Source organism: Oncorhynchus masou, chromosome 27 (assembly GCF_036934945.1).
Source record: "Oncorhynchus masou masou isolate Uvic2021 chromosome 27, UVic_Omas_1.1, whole genome shotgun sequence".
Lineage (NCBI taxonomy): Eukaryota > Metazoa > Chordata > Actinopteri > Salmoniformes > Salmonidae > Oncorhynchus > Oncorhynchus masou.
In genome coordinates, this window is record NC_088238.1 from 40391760 (window position 1) to 40406472 (window position 14713).

At 44.3% G+C, this 14713-nt stretch overlaps 1 protein-coding gene across 1 annotated transcript in view; it reads left to right on the top strand.

Moving 5' to 3' along the window:
• Positions 1-13587, top strand: part of LOC135516147 (NEDD4-binding protein 1-like) — a 20197-nt gene extending 6610 nt beyond the window's left edge. The window contains 9 exon segments of the mRNA XM_064940216.1: positions 2240-2374; positions 2565-3854; positions 3887-4484; positions 4487-4862; positions 5029-5159; positions 5382-5478; positions 5775-5882; positions 10407-10508; positions 10969-13587. Coding sequence (XP_064796288.1) covers positions 2240-2374; positions 2565-3854; positions 3887-4484; positions 4487-4862; positions 5029-5159; positions 5382-5478; positions 5775-5882; positions 10407-10508; positions 10969-11377 — 3246 coding nt within the window. The 3' untranslated portion in view covers positions 11378-13587.
• The last annotated feature ends 1126 nt before the right edge of the window (positions 13588-14713 follow it).

Genomic DNA, 14713 nt, shown 5'->3' on the forward strand with positions numbered 1-14713 from the left:
TTGTACGGTAATTTGGTAAAAAGCCAATTTGACATTTGCTCAGTACGTTGTTTTCATTGAGGAAATGTACGAGTCTGCTGTTAATGATAATGCAGAGGATTTTCCCAAGGTTACTGTTGACACATATCCCACGGTAGTTATTGGGGTCAAATATGTCTCCACTTTTGTGGATTGGGGTGATCAGTCCTTGGTTCCAAATATTGGGGAAGATTCCAGAGCTAAGGATGATGTTAAAGAGCTTTAGTATAGCCAATTGGAATTTGTTGTCTGTATATTTGATCATTTCATTAAGGATACAATCAACACCACAGGCCTTTTTGGGTTGGAGGGTTATTATTTTGTCCTATAGCTCATTCAAGGTAATTGGTGACTCCTGTGGGTTCAGGTAGTCTTTAATAGCTGATTCTAAGATTTGTATTTGATCATGTATATGTTTTTGCTCTTTATTCTTTGTTATAGAGCCAAAAAGATTGGAGAAGTGGTTTACCCATGCATTTCCATTTTGGATAGAAATTTTTTCGTGTTGTTATTTGTTTAGTGTTTTCCAATTTTCCCAGAAGTGGTTAGAGTCTATGGATTCTTCAATTACATTGAGCTGATTTCTGACATGCTGTTCCTTCTTTTTCCGTAGTGTATTTCTGTATTGTTTTAGTGATTCACCATAGTGAAGGCGTAGACTCAGGTTTTCCGGGTCTCTATGTTTTTGGTTGGACAGGTTTCTCAATTTCTTTCTTAGATTTTTGCATTCTTCATCAAACCATTTGTCATTGTTGTTCATTTTCTTCGGTTTTCTATTTGAGATTTTTAGATTTGATAGGGAAGCTGAGAGGTCAAATATACTGTTAAGATTTTCTACTACCAAGTTTACACCTTCACTATTACAGTGGAACATTTGTTGTTGCCTAATTGTTTTTTGGGAAGGTTTCCAAACTGCATTCCTTCCATCTTTAGCATTTCTTAATGTTACTCAGTTCCTTTGGCTTTGATGCCTCATGATTGAGTATTGCTCTGTTCAACTAGACTGTGATTTTGCTGTGGTCTGATAGGGGTGTCAGCGGGCTGACTGAACGCTCTAAGAGACTCTGGGTTGAGGTCAGTGATAACGTAGTCTACAGTACTACTGCCAAGAGATGTGCTGTAGGTGTACCTACTGTAGGAGTCCCCTTGAACCCTACCATTGACTCTGTATATACCCAGCGTGCGACAGATCTGCAGGAGTTGTGACCCATTTTTGTTGGTTATGTTGTCATAGTTGTGCCTAGGGGGGCATATGGGGGAGGGAATGCTGTCACCTCCAGGTAGGTGTTTGTTCCCCTGTGTGCTGAGGGTGTCGGGTTCCTGTCCAGTTCCTGTCCAGAGTTTAGAGTCTGTTTAGAGACTGTGTTTGGGGAAAAGTAGATTTTCTTCTATATATTTCCTGTTTTCCTGTTTGAGTCCATAAGAAGTACAATCTGTGGCTTATGTATGTCCTCAGTGGGTGTAGGGGGGTTTTCAGTAGGGCGATGGGGGGGTGCTATGGGGTGGGATCCCCTGGGCTTGGGGTTCTTCATTTATCTGTCCTGCTGTGATGTCGAGGCTATGGTTAGGATCTGAGGTGGGCTGTTCTGCTCGCTTCTCTTCAGGGGTGGCCAGCTGTAATGGGTTGTTCTCTCTCACACGTCATCTTTCTCACCTTCTCCCTCCACCTTTCCTCTAGTGCTCTGTTCTTCTCCTGCCGCTGGGCCTTCTTCTTCCGCTCCTGCTCTGTCTCCTGTTGAAGTTGTCACACCACAATCCAGAGTTCTGATATGTCTCTCTCCCCCTCCAGCTCTTCAGGTCTGGCTGAGGGGGTGCTTTTGTGCTAGACTGTTGTCTGGGTCTGTGTTGACTGGAGTGTGTTCACTTGCTGTTCCCAGCTCCACCTGCCTTACCTCCAGCTGGGTGAACTTATCCTTAATTTTAGTGAGGTTGTAGTGATCTGTGCTGGGAGGTTGACTTTCTGCTTGGGTTGCTAGTCTATGGGGTTGTATAATGAAGAGGTCTGACTCGCTCGGGGTGGGGGAGTCTTTCTCAAGAGAGAACTTCTCCTGCTGTGCTCCCTCTTTGATTCTGTGTAGTTCCAGCTGAACTGTTTGGGGTTGCCCTGTACCAATACTGCCCCCCCTTCCCTCTTGACAGAGGGGTAGTGTGTTAATATAGCACCGCGCCATGCCAGCGGATGGTCTGTGTGGAAGTTGCTTACGTCCCCTCTGTCCTCCAGTTGTTTGTTAAGGGAGTTGTGAACCAGGAGGCCCCGCAGGAAGTTCCGTATCCAGGGGTCCTTCACTGTGTGTTCTGTGGAGCACGGGGGCTATTCATGGACTGCCTGATCAGAAACACCTCTGCTCGCATAGTGGTAAGCATACACATGCTCGCTTCCAGGCGCATACTCAAATGCAGGCATACAGACAAGTGTATTCACACACACACACACACACACACACACACACACATACACACACACACACACACACACACACACACGCACACACAATCAAATGTATAGATGGATAATGAAAGAAGGAAATGCACATTCCTTCCTCCAGGTGGTTTCCCCAGGCCTCCTGCTCATCTCAGGTCTGGCAGAACCAGTGGTCAGGGCCTACTCCCTGATCACAGACCTTGTGGAGCGCTCCGAGGGCACCAAGGGACGACTCAGCGAGCCTAGGGACAGGGCAGCAGGTGAGACCCTGGATTCTCGTCGGGCCTTCAAGTCCCTGGTGGAGAGATGGGATGACAGGCACACTCTGGACCTGCTAGTGCTACCGGGAGCCGTGAAGGAGACTTTACTGGATCTGGTGAGGGAATCTGGGCTGGGATCTAACCCTGGTCCCGTTGGCTTGAACCCGGGTCATGGGGGTTCAAACCCAGGTCATGGGTGTTTAAATCCTGGTCCAGGGCTGGGCCCAAACCCCATTCCAGGGCTGGGCTTGAACCTTGGTCTTGGGGGGTCTAGACACAGAGTGGGTCTAATGGACACTGATACACAGAGACTATGGGACAGCCAATTCGAATTAGAGGCACTAACACTTCTGGATACCAGAATAGGGACCAGAGCTGGAGAGGCAAGGGACATACAGGAAGTACAGGGGATTTCAATGACCAAATCAACGACCAAACCTTCCGAACATTCCTTCCACAACCAAGACCCTGGTCTACAGAATATTGGACTGTTTTCTCAACAGACGTTCACTACCGCAACTGTCAAAGTTACAGAGGGAAGCAGATATGGGACACAAGGAGGGATAGGGATTGGGAACGTAGCAGCCCCCCGAGATCCCATCTTCCACTCTTTCCCCCAAAACGAAGACATTCGTGGTCGAGCCGAGGGGTCGGAGGGGGCAAAAGAGGTACAAGGGCATTCCCCACAGGAGGTAAAGGAGGAGGGACACCTGGAAGAGGAGGGGGAGATAGAGACAGAGGAGGGAGAAGGGAACATGTTGTCAGTAGGGAGCAAGGAGGAGTTTGGCCTGCTTCTGAAGTTCTTCACGGCTATGGGCTATGCGGAAGATGTGGTACTGAGGGTCCTAGCCCAGACCAGACCCAGAGAAGCTTCCCAGATCCTGGACCTGGTGCAACAAGAGCAGGACCGGACCAGACAGGCCATGAACAGCCTTGTGGAGCTAGCGCATAGAGAGGTGGAGGAGAGGGGAAGCGAGGGGGAGGAGAGCGGAGGTGAAGAAGTGAGAGGAAAGAGAAGCGGTATAGATAAAAGAGTGGAGATGGAGGGAGGCGTGGGAGAAGGGGTGAGGGCTAGAGAAGAGCAAAGAGAGGAGAAGGGAAGAGGGGGGGAGAGTGCAGGATTGTCTGATGATTTGTCCAAGGATTCAACAGAGGTAGACAGGGGGAGAGGTGAGGGGGCAGGGAGAGCGATGAAGGGAACAGTAAGGGAGGAGAGGTGGGGAACGAGGAGGATTTTGTACTGGGGGTGCTGAAGAGGGCTGCGGCCAACTGTGGGTACACAGAGGAGAAGGTAACAGAAGTATACAGTATGTTACCTGAACTGTCCATACGTCAGCTACTCCTGGAGCTACAGAGAGAGGGCACCAGAGAGACAGAAGCCAAATCCCAGGACAGGGTACATGACGAACCAAGAGAGGTGAATGAGGTTGTCTCAGATGTACGGAAAAAGAAGTGCAGAAAAGAGGAAACGGAGAAGGAGAGGGGTAAAGAGAGGAAGGCACCGGCACAACCATTCACAACTACTGAAAACCGAGGAGTAGAAAGGAAGAGTGCCAAAGGAATGAGTGAAAGGAAGACAGATGAGGAAGGAGGAGTGAAGGTGCCAAACCGAACCGTTGATGGCCCAGTTAGGGTTGAACCGGATCTGGCTCAGTGGAATGCTGTGATGAACCATGTTCCGTTCCCGACTCATGGTCTTCAGAAGAACCCCACACAGACACGACAGCAACCCGGCCAGACACACCCCCCCCGTCGAGCCAGCCCCCCTTTAGTCAGAGGGCCTCCCAGCCCACCTACCCCATCACACTACCTCCACAACCCACCAACCTTCCCTTATTTCCCCATCAACTCGTTTACCCTCTCACCCAGCCACACCAGACCACCTTAGACTCCACCCTCACAGTGAATAACTCCTCAGCAACCAGAGTGAAGGAGAATCTGGGTTTCCTTACCCTAGCAACAGAGGTTCCAGAAAGAAAGGGTCTCCCTGCCCCGGCTGTTGACAGATGGGGTCTCCCGCCCATGGCAGCAGGGTCTTTAGTGACCGGGCAGCAGCGCTTCCTGGAAGGACTACAGACGCCATTTGACCTCAAGCTGACTGACCAACCAGGAGACCCAGGGCTCAGGATGGTGGTCATCGACGGGAGCAATGTTGCCATGAGGTGAGAACGAGGGAATGAGAAAGGTGAGAGGACAAATAGATTAACAATAAGATGGAAAATAATGTAATGTAATGCTATGCTCCAACTAACAGCTATTGTTTTCATGATTCAGATAACAAGTATACTACACAGCCGTGTTTAATGTTTTTATCTCACTCCTCTGTAGTCACGGTCTGGGTAATTTCTTCTCGTGTCGAGGAATCGCCCTGGCCGTGCAACACTTCTGGAACCGCGGCCATCGCAGAATCAGCACCTTCCTGCCCCAGTGGAGGCAGAAGAGAGACCCCCGGGTCAAAGGTAACACTTCCTGTCCATCTGGAAGGCCAGACTTTTACATCCATCCAGCTCTTTCATTTCACCAGTTTTGTCAAGTCACTTCAGGAAGTGAAGTTTTTTGTATGGATTTGGCATTAATGTGTTTGTCCATTAATTAATTCCCTTCCTGAATTGACCCCAAGCCTGTAGTATTATCCCTAAGGAATTGATTCATTGTGGCAAATGTGTATGTGTTGTTTTCAGAGCAGCACTACCTTACTGAGCTCCAGAACCTGGGTCTCCTCTCCTACACCCCCTCCAGAGAGGTCCAGGGGAAGAGGATCAACTCATACGATGACAGGTTCTCGCTTCTGTCATACTACAGATCTGTTGGAAACAGCTTTTAAACTATATACATTGCTTATAAACAGCTTACAATCTTTATATTAATAGCCGCTTATTAACGGCTTCTAAACTTTACATTAATATATTTTATAAACTCCCTTAAAACTGCTTATAATAAGCTTTGTTACAGTTTAAGTTCATATATGTACATTATAAGGCTTGTTCGTGCTTAATCGGGAATATTCTCTAAATGAATGGATTGACATCCCCATTGCACTCTTCCCTCATTGTTCATCCCTCTCTTCTCTGCAGGTTCATGCTGCAGCTGGCCCAGAAGACGGATGGCGTGATCGTGACAAATGACAACCTTCGAGACCTGCTGGATGAGTCCCATGAATGGAGAGACATCATCAAGAAAAGGTAGAGCAAGAGAAAGAAAGGAATGGAGGAGAGGAAACAGTTGAGATAAAATGGGCATGAAATATATTTTTGTCAATAAGTTGACTGTATATTAGCAACTGTCCAGTGAAATCAGAAACATTTTCAGAAATAGATTTTGGATAGATGTGTGCATTGCACAGGACAGCAACCATATCATTTTCATTCTCCCTTAGTGGATTTGACAACTAAAGTCAACCTTTTGAATAAATCAAACACCCCTTTGATTTGAAAGTGATATATTGGCCTCATATCTCTATGACATCAGACCCTATTTACATCTTGTTTAAAAAAATGCTGACTGTATGCACATTTGTATTCACGTATCAAAAAACGCATCTTCATGCCAGGTCTAAATGCAGATTTTCTCAGTGTAAATGCAATTAGGCCAGCCTGACCACATTCAGTGGGCAACATCATCAGTGCTCCGTCTAAAATAAAGCGTTATTTTAAGTGTTCCACCTATTGAATGTCAAAAGAGCAAGGGGCGAGCGTACTACTGCACACAAATTCAAATGTGGTGTCGGCATTTAACCACCCGTTTTAATAAAACGTACCAACGGCGGATCATTATTTAGGACAGGTGCATATCATTTTTGTTTGGAGTTTTCAATTTCGTCTTCATCATCACTATCGCACTGTAACCGTCTCTCTCTCCCCTTCAGACTTTCCCCATCAAGTTTCATACATTGTGTCTTTGCATTATCCGGTAAGCTATAGGCTAATTTATTTCTGATATTTTTGAAACAGTAGGCGTAGGCCTACAAGTAGACTAGGCCTAGTCAGTGGCGATTTTAGCATGTAAATCTTTGTGGGGCAAACTCCTCCAAAAATGTTTTGATGCATACCAGCAAAGCCTCTACACAACACTAATACATTAATTATACTATAAACGGTGACAAAAGGTGTCCACAAACTGTTAGGACCTACATAAATCTGTCCCAACAGCAGAACTTTCTTTTCAGCACCATGGAGTGAATCCTTACCACCGCTACACCTGGCTATCAGCGGAGCCTGGCAGCGAAGCAGTTCATTCAGCCTCATTTACTGCCTTTTTAAAAAACATAGCTGATGTGGATGACCTCCTTTAACAAATGTGGTTTCTACTGACATTTCAGATGTACAAACTGGGAACGATGAGCGGACAACAGGCAATCCGTAATTTAGATTAAGATATTAATGAGCGAGCTAAGACAGGCGTAGTGAATATAACAATTTGTTCTCAAATGTAGAGCGACAAAAATCAGAACATAGGCCGCTCTTACAGTACTCTCCCTGTACACTAAGTCAGAACCATAGGATAAATAAAGGGGTTATATAAGCAGACAATGAAAGCTCTTACAATATTCGATGAAGACATTTATCTAAAATAGGCTACATGTGCACCACCAAGTCAGAACAGTAGGTTACGTTGTGAGGGGGAAAGGTACCAAATTATTAGGGTGAGGCACATGGGCTACTAACAGCTTACTACACAACATACATTTGGTATTACTTTCTTAGCTACAGTATACGTATCTCCCTGGCATATTACATCATTTATGCAGCAGCATACAAGACATTTTTGGACTTTGTTTTGCTGTGCTCATTTGAACAGGAAGGTGGCGCGGCAGCCCTTCTTGTGGGCAAATTTTGTCATTAAACTTTGTCTTCAGTCCTGCATGCTCTGGATTTATGGTGCTTTCAAGACAATTGGGAACTGAAAAAAAAACACAGTCGAATAATGACGTAAGTGATCTTCAGGTTGGAGCTCTAGAAAGAGGCCAGAGTTCCCGACTAGGAATTCAGAGTTGGATGACCACTCAAAGGGTATAATCCGAGTTCCCAGTTGTCTTGAACTCACTGAAGTCTAAGATTTCCTAGTTCCAATTTTCTAGTTGTTTTGAATGCGGCAGAAGTCATGCTGGATTGACAGCATGACCAATATATTCAACCTTATCTGGCCCATGGTGTTGCATGTGAATGTTTATCCTTTTAAGCTTCTAAAAGAGACCCTTAAACCCAGACATGGACCAAACACCCTCTCCACTGAAAAGCAGGCTAGTGATTGCTTTGCAACCCTTGCAGTTAGCCACTGATTCCTTCCAAACCACTCATTGTTGAATTAGCGATTTCCAACTGTGTAGTGTTTATGTCCAATGGCCGATGAGCATCGATACGTTTTATCTACAATTTCTCTTCAAATGACAAGAATTGAAAAGGATTTGCCAGTAGATTGTCAACTTGATTCATGATGATGACTGCTTGCTAGCTAAGATTCTGAAAGTATGATGTTGACATGATCAGTCCAATCAAAGCTATGGTAGATAACGTGATTTGATGTCATTTATCGTCAACTTATGTTGTAATAATTGCATTGTTTGCTCTTTAATCTGTTCCAACGATCACATTCTCACTCATCACAATATGCAATAAAACCTGTGCAGAATATATGCCCACACTTTAGTCCGGAATAGGTAAATAGTTATTGCAATATTGCAGTGAAAATGTCAGCAAATATTGGCATGTTCATTCCGAAATACCCTACGATGACGCTCAAAGGGAACGATGGAAAACAGTTAACGTGAAAGAGTTGAATAGCACTCCATTGACGTAATGTAGCTGTCACGGATTCCCCCGGTACTGCTGCTCATTCCGTGCACCAGCTCCGGAGGTCTACGTCCCTGGCCTTTAGGTGTCACTGAACTGTCATTACGCACACCTGATTCCAATTCCCTTGATTAGTAATTGTATATATATGTGCCCTCTGTTCACCATTGTCTTGTCGGTTATTGTTCCCATGTCCGTTGGTCTTGTGAGTGAGTACCTGTGCTTTGTTTCGGCTTTCGTGCTGCGTGTATTGTGCACTTGTTATTACGGGTCTCGTCCCGTGTATTTATTAGAGGTTTAACCTCACTCTTTTGTTTGGGTTACATCCCTGTGTTTTTGTATAATGTATATGTTTTGGGCTTTGTCCCAAGACGAAGTAGTGTATTTTGGGGTGGAGTATCAAAACTCCCTATTAGGTATTCCTGCGCCTTTCTCCAATCATTTATACAACGTGACAGAATAACCGACCCTAAATGGAGACAGCAGGAATCGCACGTCCGGCAGCTGGCCAACGAATGGCCTATAGCTGCCAAAGTTGTCTCGGTCAGGGCAAGTTGCAGCTGCTGAAATTGCGTCGTTGTCGGACAGGCCAGTTACAGCTGCCGAAGTTGCATCGGACGGGTCAGTTGCAGCTGCCCGAAGTTGCCGGACGGGCCAGTTGCAGCTGCCTGATATTTCCTGACGGGCCAGTTGCAGCTGCCTGAAGTTGTCGGACTGGTCAGTTGCAGCTGCCCGAAGTTGCGGTGGCGGACAGGCCAGTTTTAAAATTTGTTTTACCTTTATTTAGCTAGGCTAGTTGGTTAAGAACAAATACTTATTTTTGCTTTGTTCAGGGGCAGAACGACAGATTTTTACCTTGTCAGCTCGGAGATTCGATCTTGCAACCTTTCGGTTACTCGTCCAAGGCTCTAACCACTAGGCTACCCGGCCGCCCCAGTTGCAGCCGCCCGAAGTTGCGGCGGTGTTGGATGGTCCATTCCCGTTGTCTCCATTTAAGGTCGGTTATTCTGTCACGTTGTATGAATAAAAGCCATTTTTTCTCAGTTCCACGCTATGAGCATTTTACTCAACTTTTATAAGCCATAAAATGTGTGTTCTACTCGCGCTACAACCAGCACTGCAGAAGTATGAATGAGTAAAAGGAAAGTGTATCTTTCGGCTTGTGTTGTTATTATTAGCGGCTTGGGTCTTTTAATATCGAGAAATACTTAACTTTCTCTGTTCATAGGAGTAACAACATTCATTTGTGCATTATCAGAAATAATGCGGTGCGACTTGAGTTTCGGTATTATCTGGAAGACTGCTGCTTTTTGGTCAGTGTTAGTGGAGGGATGTTGAGAGGCAGACCCTTTGTCTGCCCTTTGTCTGCCATCAGATGCTGGCCCAGTAAAAAAGCCCAGTATAATAAAAAGTGAATTATTTAAATTTATGCTCCCTCAGCTGTGCTTCACAAGTAATACAACAACTGATCTATTACTTGTGTGATCATATGGCCTACCTCAAATGTTTTTTATGTTTTGGGCGTATAGCCTACTGCAACAACCTCATTGCTACAGTACTGGTTTTAATAGGTTATTGTTGCCTAGGCTTACGTTTTTTAATTGATGTCAAATCAAATCTGAGCGGTGGATCTCAGCTTGCATTTTCACTCATTAAATGTTGATGACCACTTATGTAGGCTTATAGGCTATACACTGTATATAATTGAATTGTGACCACAAATTATCTGTATAAATGGGAGAGAAAGTTAGATCTGAACACAATGCGGCCAGAGTGCACGCATTTTATGAACAAGGTTTAATTGCAAGTAAATGCGAGACCCATGTTCGGCATGTCATCCTAATCACAGCTGTTCAGATAGGACTAATACAAGCTGTAAATTAGGTCTCAGTGTCATACTGATTTTGTATTACCCAGACTCCTCCAGTACACGTTTGTAGGTGATCACTTCATGGTGCCTGATGACCCACTGGGCCGAGAAGGACCCCATCTGGATGACTTCCTACGCTCACTGCACAGGTAACACATACACATTTCCTCTTACTCTTTGACTAGATTTCTCCCACATAGACATGTACACATTGCTCATACTCTTTCTCTCCCTATGTCCCTTTCTCTCTCTCTCTCTCTCTGTCTCTCTCTCTCTCTCTCTGTCTCTCTGTCTCTCTGTCTCTCTCTGTCTCTCTCTGTCTCTCTCTGTCTCTCTCTCTCTCTCTCTGTCTCTCTCTCTCTATCTCTCTGTCTCTCTCTCACTCTCTTTGTCTCTCTCTCTGTCTCTCTGTCTCTCTCTCTGTCTCTCTGTCTCTCTCTCTCTCTCTGTGTCTCTCTGTCTCTCTCTCTCTCTCTCTTTGTCTCTCTGTCTCTCTCTCTCTCTCTCTTTGTCTCTCTGTCTCTCTGTCTCTCTCTCTCTCTCTCTGTCTCTCTGTCTCTCTCTCTCACTCTCTTTGTCTCTCTGTCTCTCTGTCTCTCTCTCTCTCAGGACTCCTGTCTCAGGCAGTCACTCATTTGCGGGCACTGCCTCCGCCCCCTTCCCCCAAGCTCCCAGGGCCCAGACAGAGGTCCTGAAGTTCAGGGACAGAACACCTGGTGTAGCTGTAGAGCCAGAGTCCCGCCAGGCCCGCGGCAGAGGGAAAAGGAAGGGGCAGGCTAAGGCTGGACACGGTAGCCCTGGAATGGACCTTGTTCCAGGGATGGGCCTTGGCCTGGATATGGAGAGGAGTGCAGCAGAGACCTCCAGACTTAGGGAGAGCTTATCCCAGGTGTTCCCAGGTCAAGACAGCGTTGTTACTCTGGTGCTGCAGTGTAACCCTACAGTGACTGACATCAATTCACTGTCCCACTTTATGCTGCAGCAACAGATAGAGAGTGAGCATGGGGGTGTAGACTGAGTGATGGGGGGATGACGTGTGTGTGTGTGTGTGTGTGTGTGTGTGTGTGTGTGTGTGTGTGTGTGTGTGTGTGTGTGTGTGTGTGTGTGTGTGTGTGTGTGTGTGTGTGTGTGTGTGTGTGTGTGTGTGTGTGTGTGTGTGTGTGTGCGTTGTGCGCGTGTGCGTGCGTGTGTTTGAGGTGGTATTCCAGAAAAATAAGACAAATGTTCGAATACCAATAACTTTCTTTCTTCCTTTCTATTCAGTCTCGTCCATCGTGTGCATATTGATGTATTAATGTATATTATTTAAGTGTTTGAATGATAGGTTTAGTTAAAAGACAGACAGATCTTCAAATTATGTTTCTTAATAGATTTTTATCCAGTTAATGCTGGAAACAGGACTTAAATACTGCAAAACAATTTTTAAAACATATTTCGTACCCTTACATTTTTATTTTATTTTTTGTATCACTTCTGGCCACTTTTGGATTTTGTGTTAGGGATGAGTAGTGTTGCTGAATTCAGTGTACAATGTTATCTATTGAACATGACATTACAGCATGGAATTATTAAGTTGATGATGCTCAACTTCCAATGAATAATTTCAAACTCAGAAGTGTCGTACTTCAATAGTATAACTTTGTTAATGTTATTACATGAACTGTAGTTTAAAGAGTAAGACAATTGTTTATTTTTATACTGTGTATTCATACCATAAATGCCGTTTGAAATAGGAATAATATTATTGTAAGAAGAGTTAGAAAATGCATATAAACCATAATAAGAATTAACAAATTGAACAATCATTAGTTGTTAATATTGAAAAAATATAATCAATTAAATCTCATTAATCAATCAATGAATTAACCAATTACACATGTTCTCCTTGTGGGGACTGTTACATTGAATGTAACCCACAGAATGTAAATTCAAACACACGTTTGTCATGTTAAGACAGTTGTTTACACTTAGAAATAACAAGAAAAGTAAGTACATTGAATCAAAAACATGGAAGGTGTTCTACAGGGGTTGTTTCTTGGTCCTGTACTTTTTACTGTTTACATTAACAAAATTGACTTGTCTGTAAAAAAATTGTGACCTGCACTTGTATGCCTAAAGTACTGTTGTTTATGCTATTGTTAACCAAGCACGGTTGACCAAGCTCTGTCTGAGCTACAGTCTGCCTTCATTGTATTACAGAAAAACTTTATTGACCTGAAATTAGTATTGAATACAGGTAAAAGTATATGTAGGTCTCTAGAGCACATAAACATAGCTCTGTGTTAAGCATATGTACTTTGGATGGTGTCAGCATTGATTGTGTCCCTGCTTCTAAGTATCTGTATAGCTGAAAAGCTGTCTTTTAAAAAGCATATTCATGAGTTAGTTAAGCTGAGAATAAAAATGAGCTTCTTCTATAGAAATAGGTCCTGTCTCTCGATAAATAGAGGACCTGGGGTGGCAGGGTAGCCTAGTGGTCAGAGCGTTGGACTAGTAACTGAAAGGTTTCATGTTCAAATCCCCGAGCTGACAAGGTACAAATCTGTCGTTCTGCCCCTGAACAGGCAGTTAACCCACTGTTCTTAGGCTGTCATTGAAAGTAAGAATTTGTTCTTAACTGACTTGCCAAGTTAAATAAAGGTTCAAAAGAGCAGATTATTCCTAGACTACGGCAACATCATCTATATGAAAGCAGCTGCTACTTCATTAAAGCCATTAGATGCCGTTTATCAAAGCTCATTGCGCTTTGTTACGTGCGACAATTGTAATGCTCATCACTCTGCCTTCTCTACCAGAAAGTTGTTTGGCCCTTTTTGATACATTGCTTTGTTTTCATTTATAAAGCACTTTTACAAAAAGTCCCACTTTACCTAACGTCATTACTGAACCTTTGACATACGAGATACCACACCTGGCCTTAGGGATGGTTAACTCTGGGAATGTATTTGTTCTCAACTGAGTTAGGTAAATCAGCTTTTAGTTTTCATGCACCTTATTTGTGGAACGATCTTCAAAATGTTCTTAAATGTGTTGTTTTGGTGCCTCTGTGGCAATTCAGAAAGCTGATTTTAGGACCTTATTACTGATGAATGTGTTATTTGTTTTATGACCGTGTAGTTTCTTTCCTTCTGCTTGCATTTCGTATTTATATTGATGTGTGTATTTTCTGTAATTTATGTAATTCAGGGCTCATAAAAGAAAGGTTAAATAAATGAATAAATGGTGAAACATTGACATTTCTTGGTTAGGTTAGGGTTAAGGGGTTGGTTATGGTAAGGCCAGTTTTAGGTTTTGGCAAATTGGGATGTCTGTCAGAAATGTCCCAAATAGCCTCCTGTAACAATATTTACCGTTCCAACTTCACACTCGGTTCACTTTTTCCTCCTTTCTTCTTGCTCTATTCTTGCTTGTCGAAGATCTTTCCATCGGGCTGCTCCGTCCATCTCAGTTTGACATCAGACATCCACTCAGCTCTTTCTTTATCTGAGGAATAAAACAGCATTTTGTGTTCTGACTACCGACTATGCAGCCAGCACTGGCTAACACTTTACTATTCGCCCCCTTATGTATGCATTCATAAAGCTACGTAACACATTATAGCATCAGTGATAGGCAGTCATAAACATGACCAAGTGCATAAGATGCTTTAAAAGGTATGTTTAATGGTCGCTGCAGAAGACAGACAAGTCTGTAGTAAATTATAGCTGAGAGGAAGATCAGGTGAGACTCACCTGCTGTAAGATGGCCTCCTGAACGGCAGGATCAGTCGGGTCCACGGGTTTTCAATGGGTTTCAAATATCCTGGTACGGGTCAAGTTTGTGATGCAATTGACCTTATCAAGGGCCCCAAGACCAGTGGAAGCAAAATAGCCCCATAACATAAAAAAATCCACCACCATATTTTACAGATCTGGGGAAGTGTACCAAAACATTTCTGCAGCATTGAAGGTCCCCAAGAACACAGTGGCCTCCATCATTCTTAAATGGAAGCAGTTTGGAACCACCAAGACTCTTCCTAGAGCTGGCTGCACAGTCAAACTGAGCAACTGGGGGAGAAGGGCCTTGGTCAGGGAGGTGACCAAGAACCCGATAGTCACTCTGACAGAGCTCCAGAGTTCCTCTGTGGAGGTGGGAGAACCTTCCAGAAGGACAACCGTATCTGCAGCACTCCACCAATCAGGCCTTTATGGTAGAGTGGCCAGATGGAAGCCACTCCCCAGTAAAAGGCTCACTTGGAGTTCACCAAAATGGACTCTCAGACCCTAAGAAACAAGATTCTCTGGTCTGGATGAAAACAAGATTGGACTATTTGGCCTGAATGCCAAGCGGCACATCTGGAGGAAACCTGGCGCCA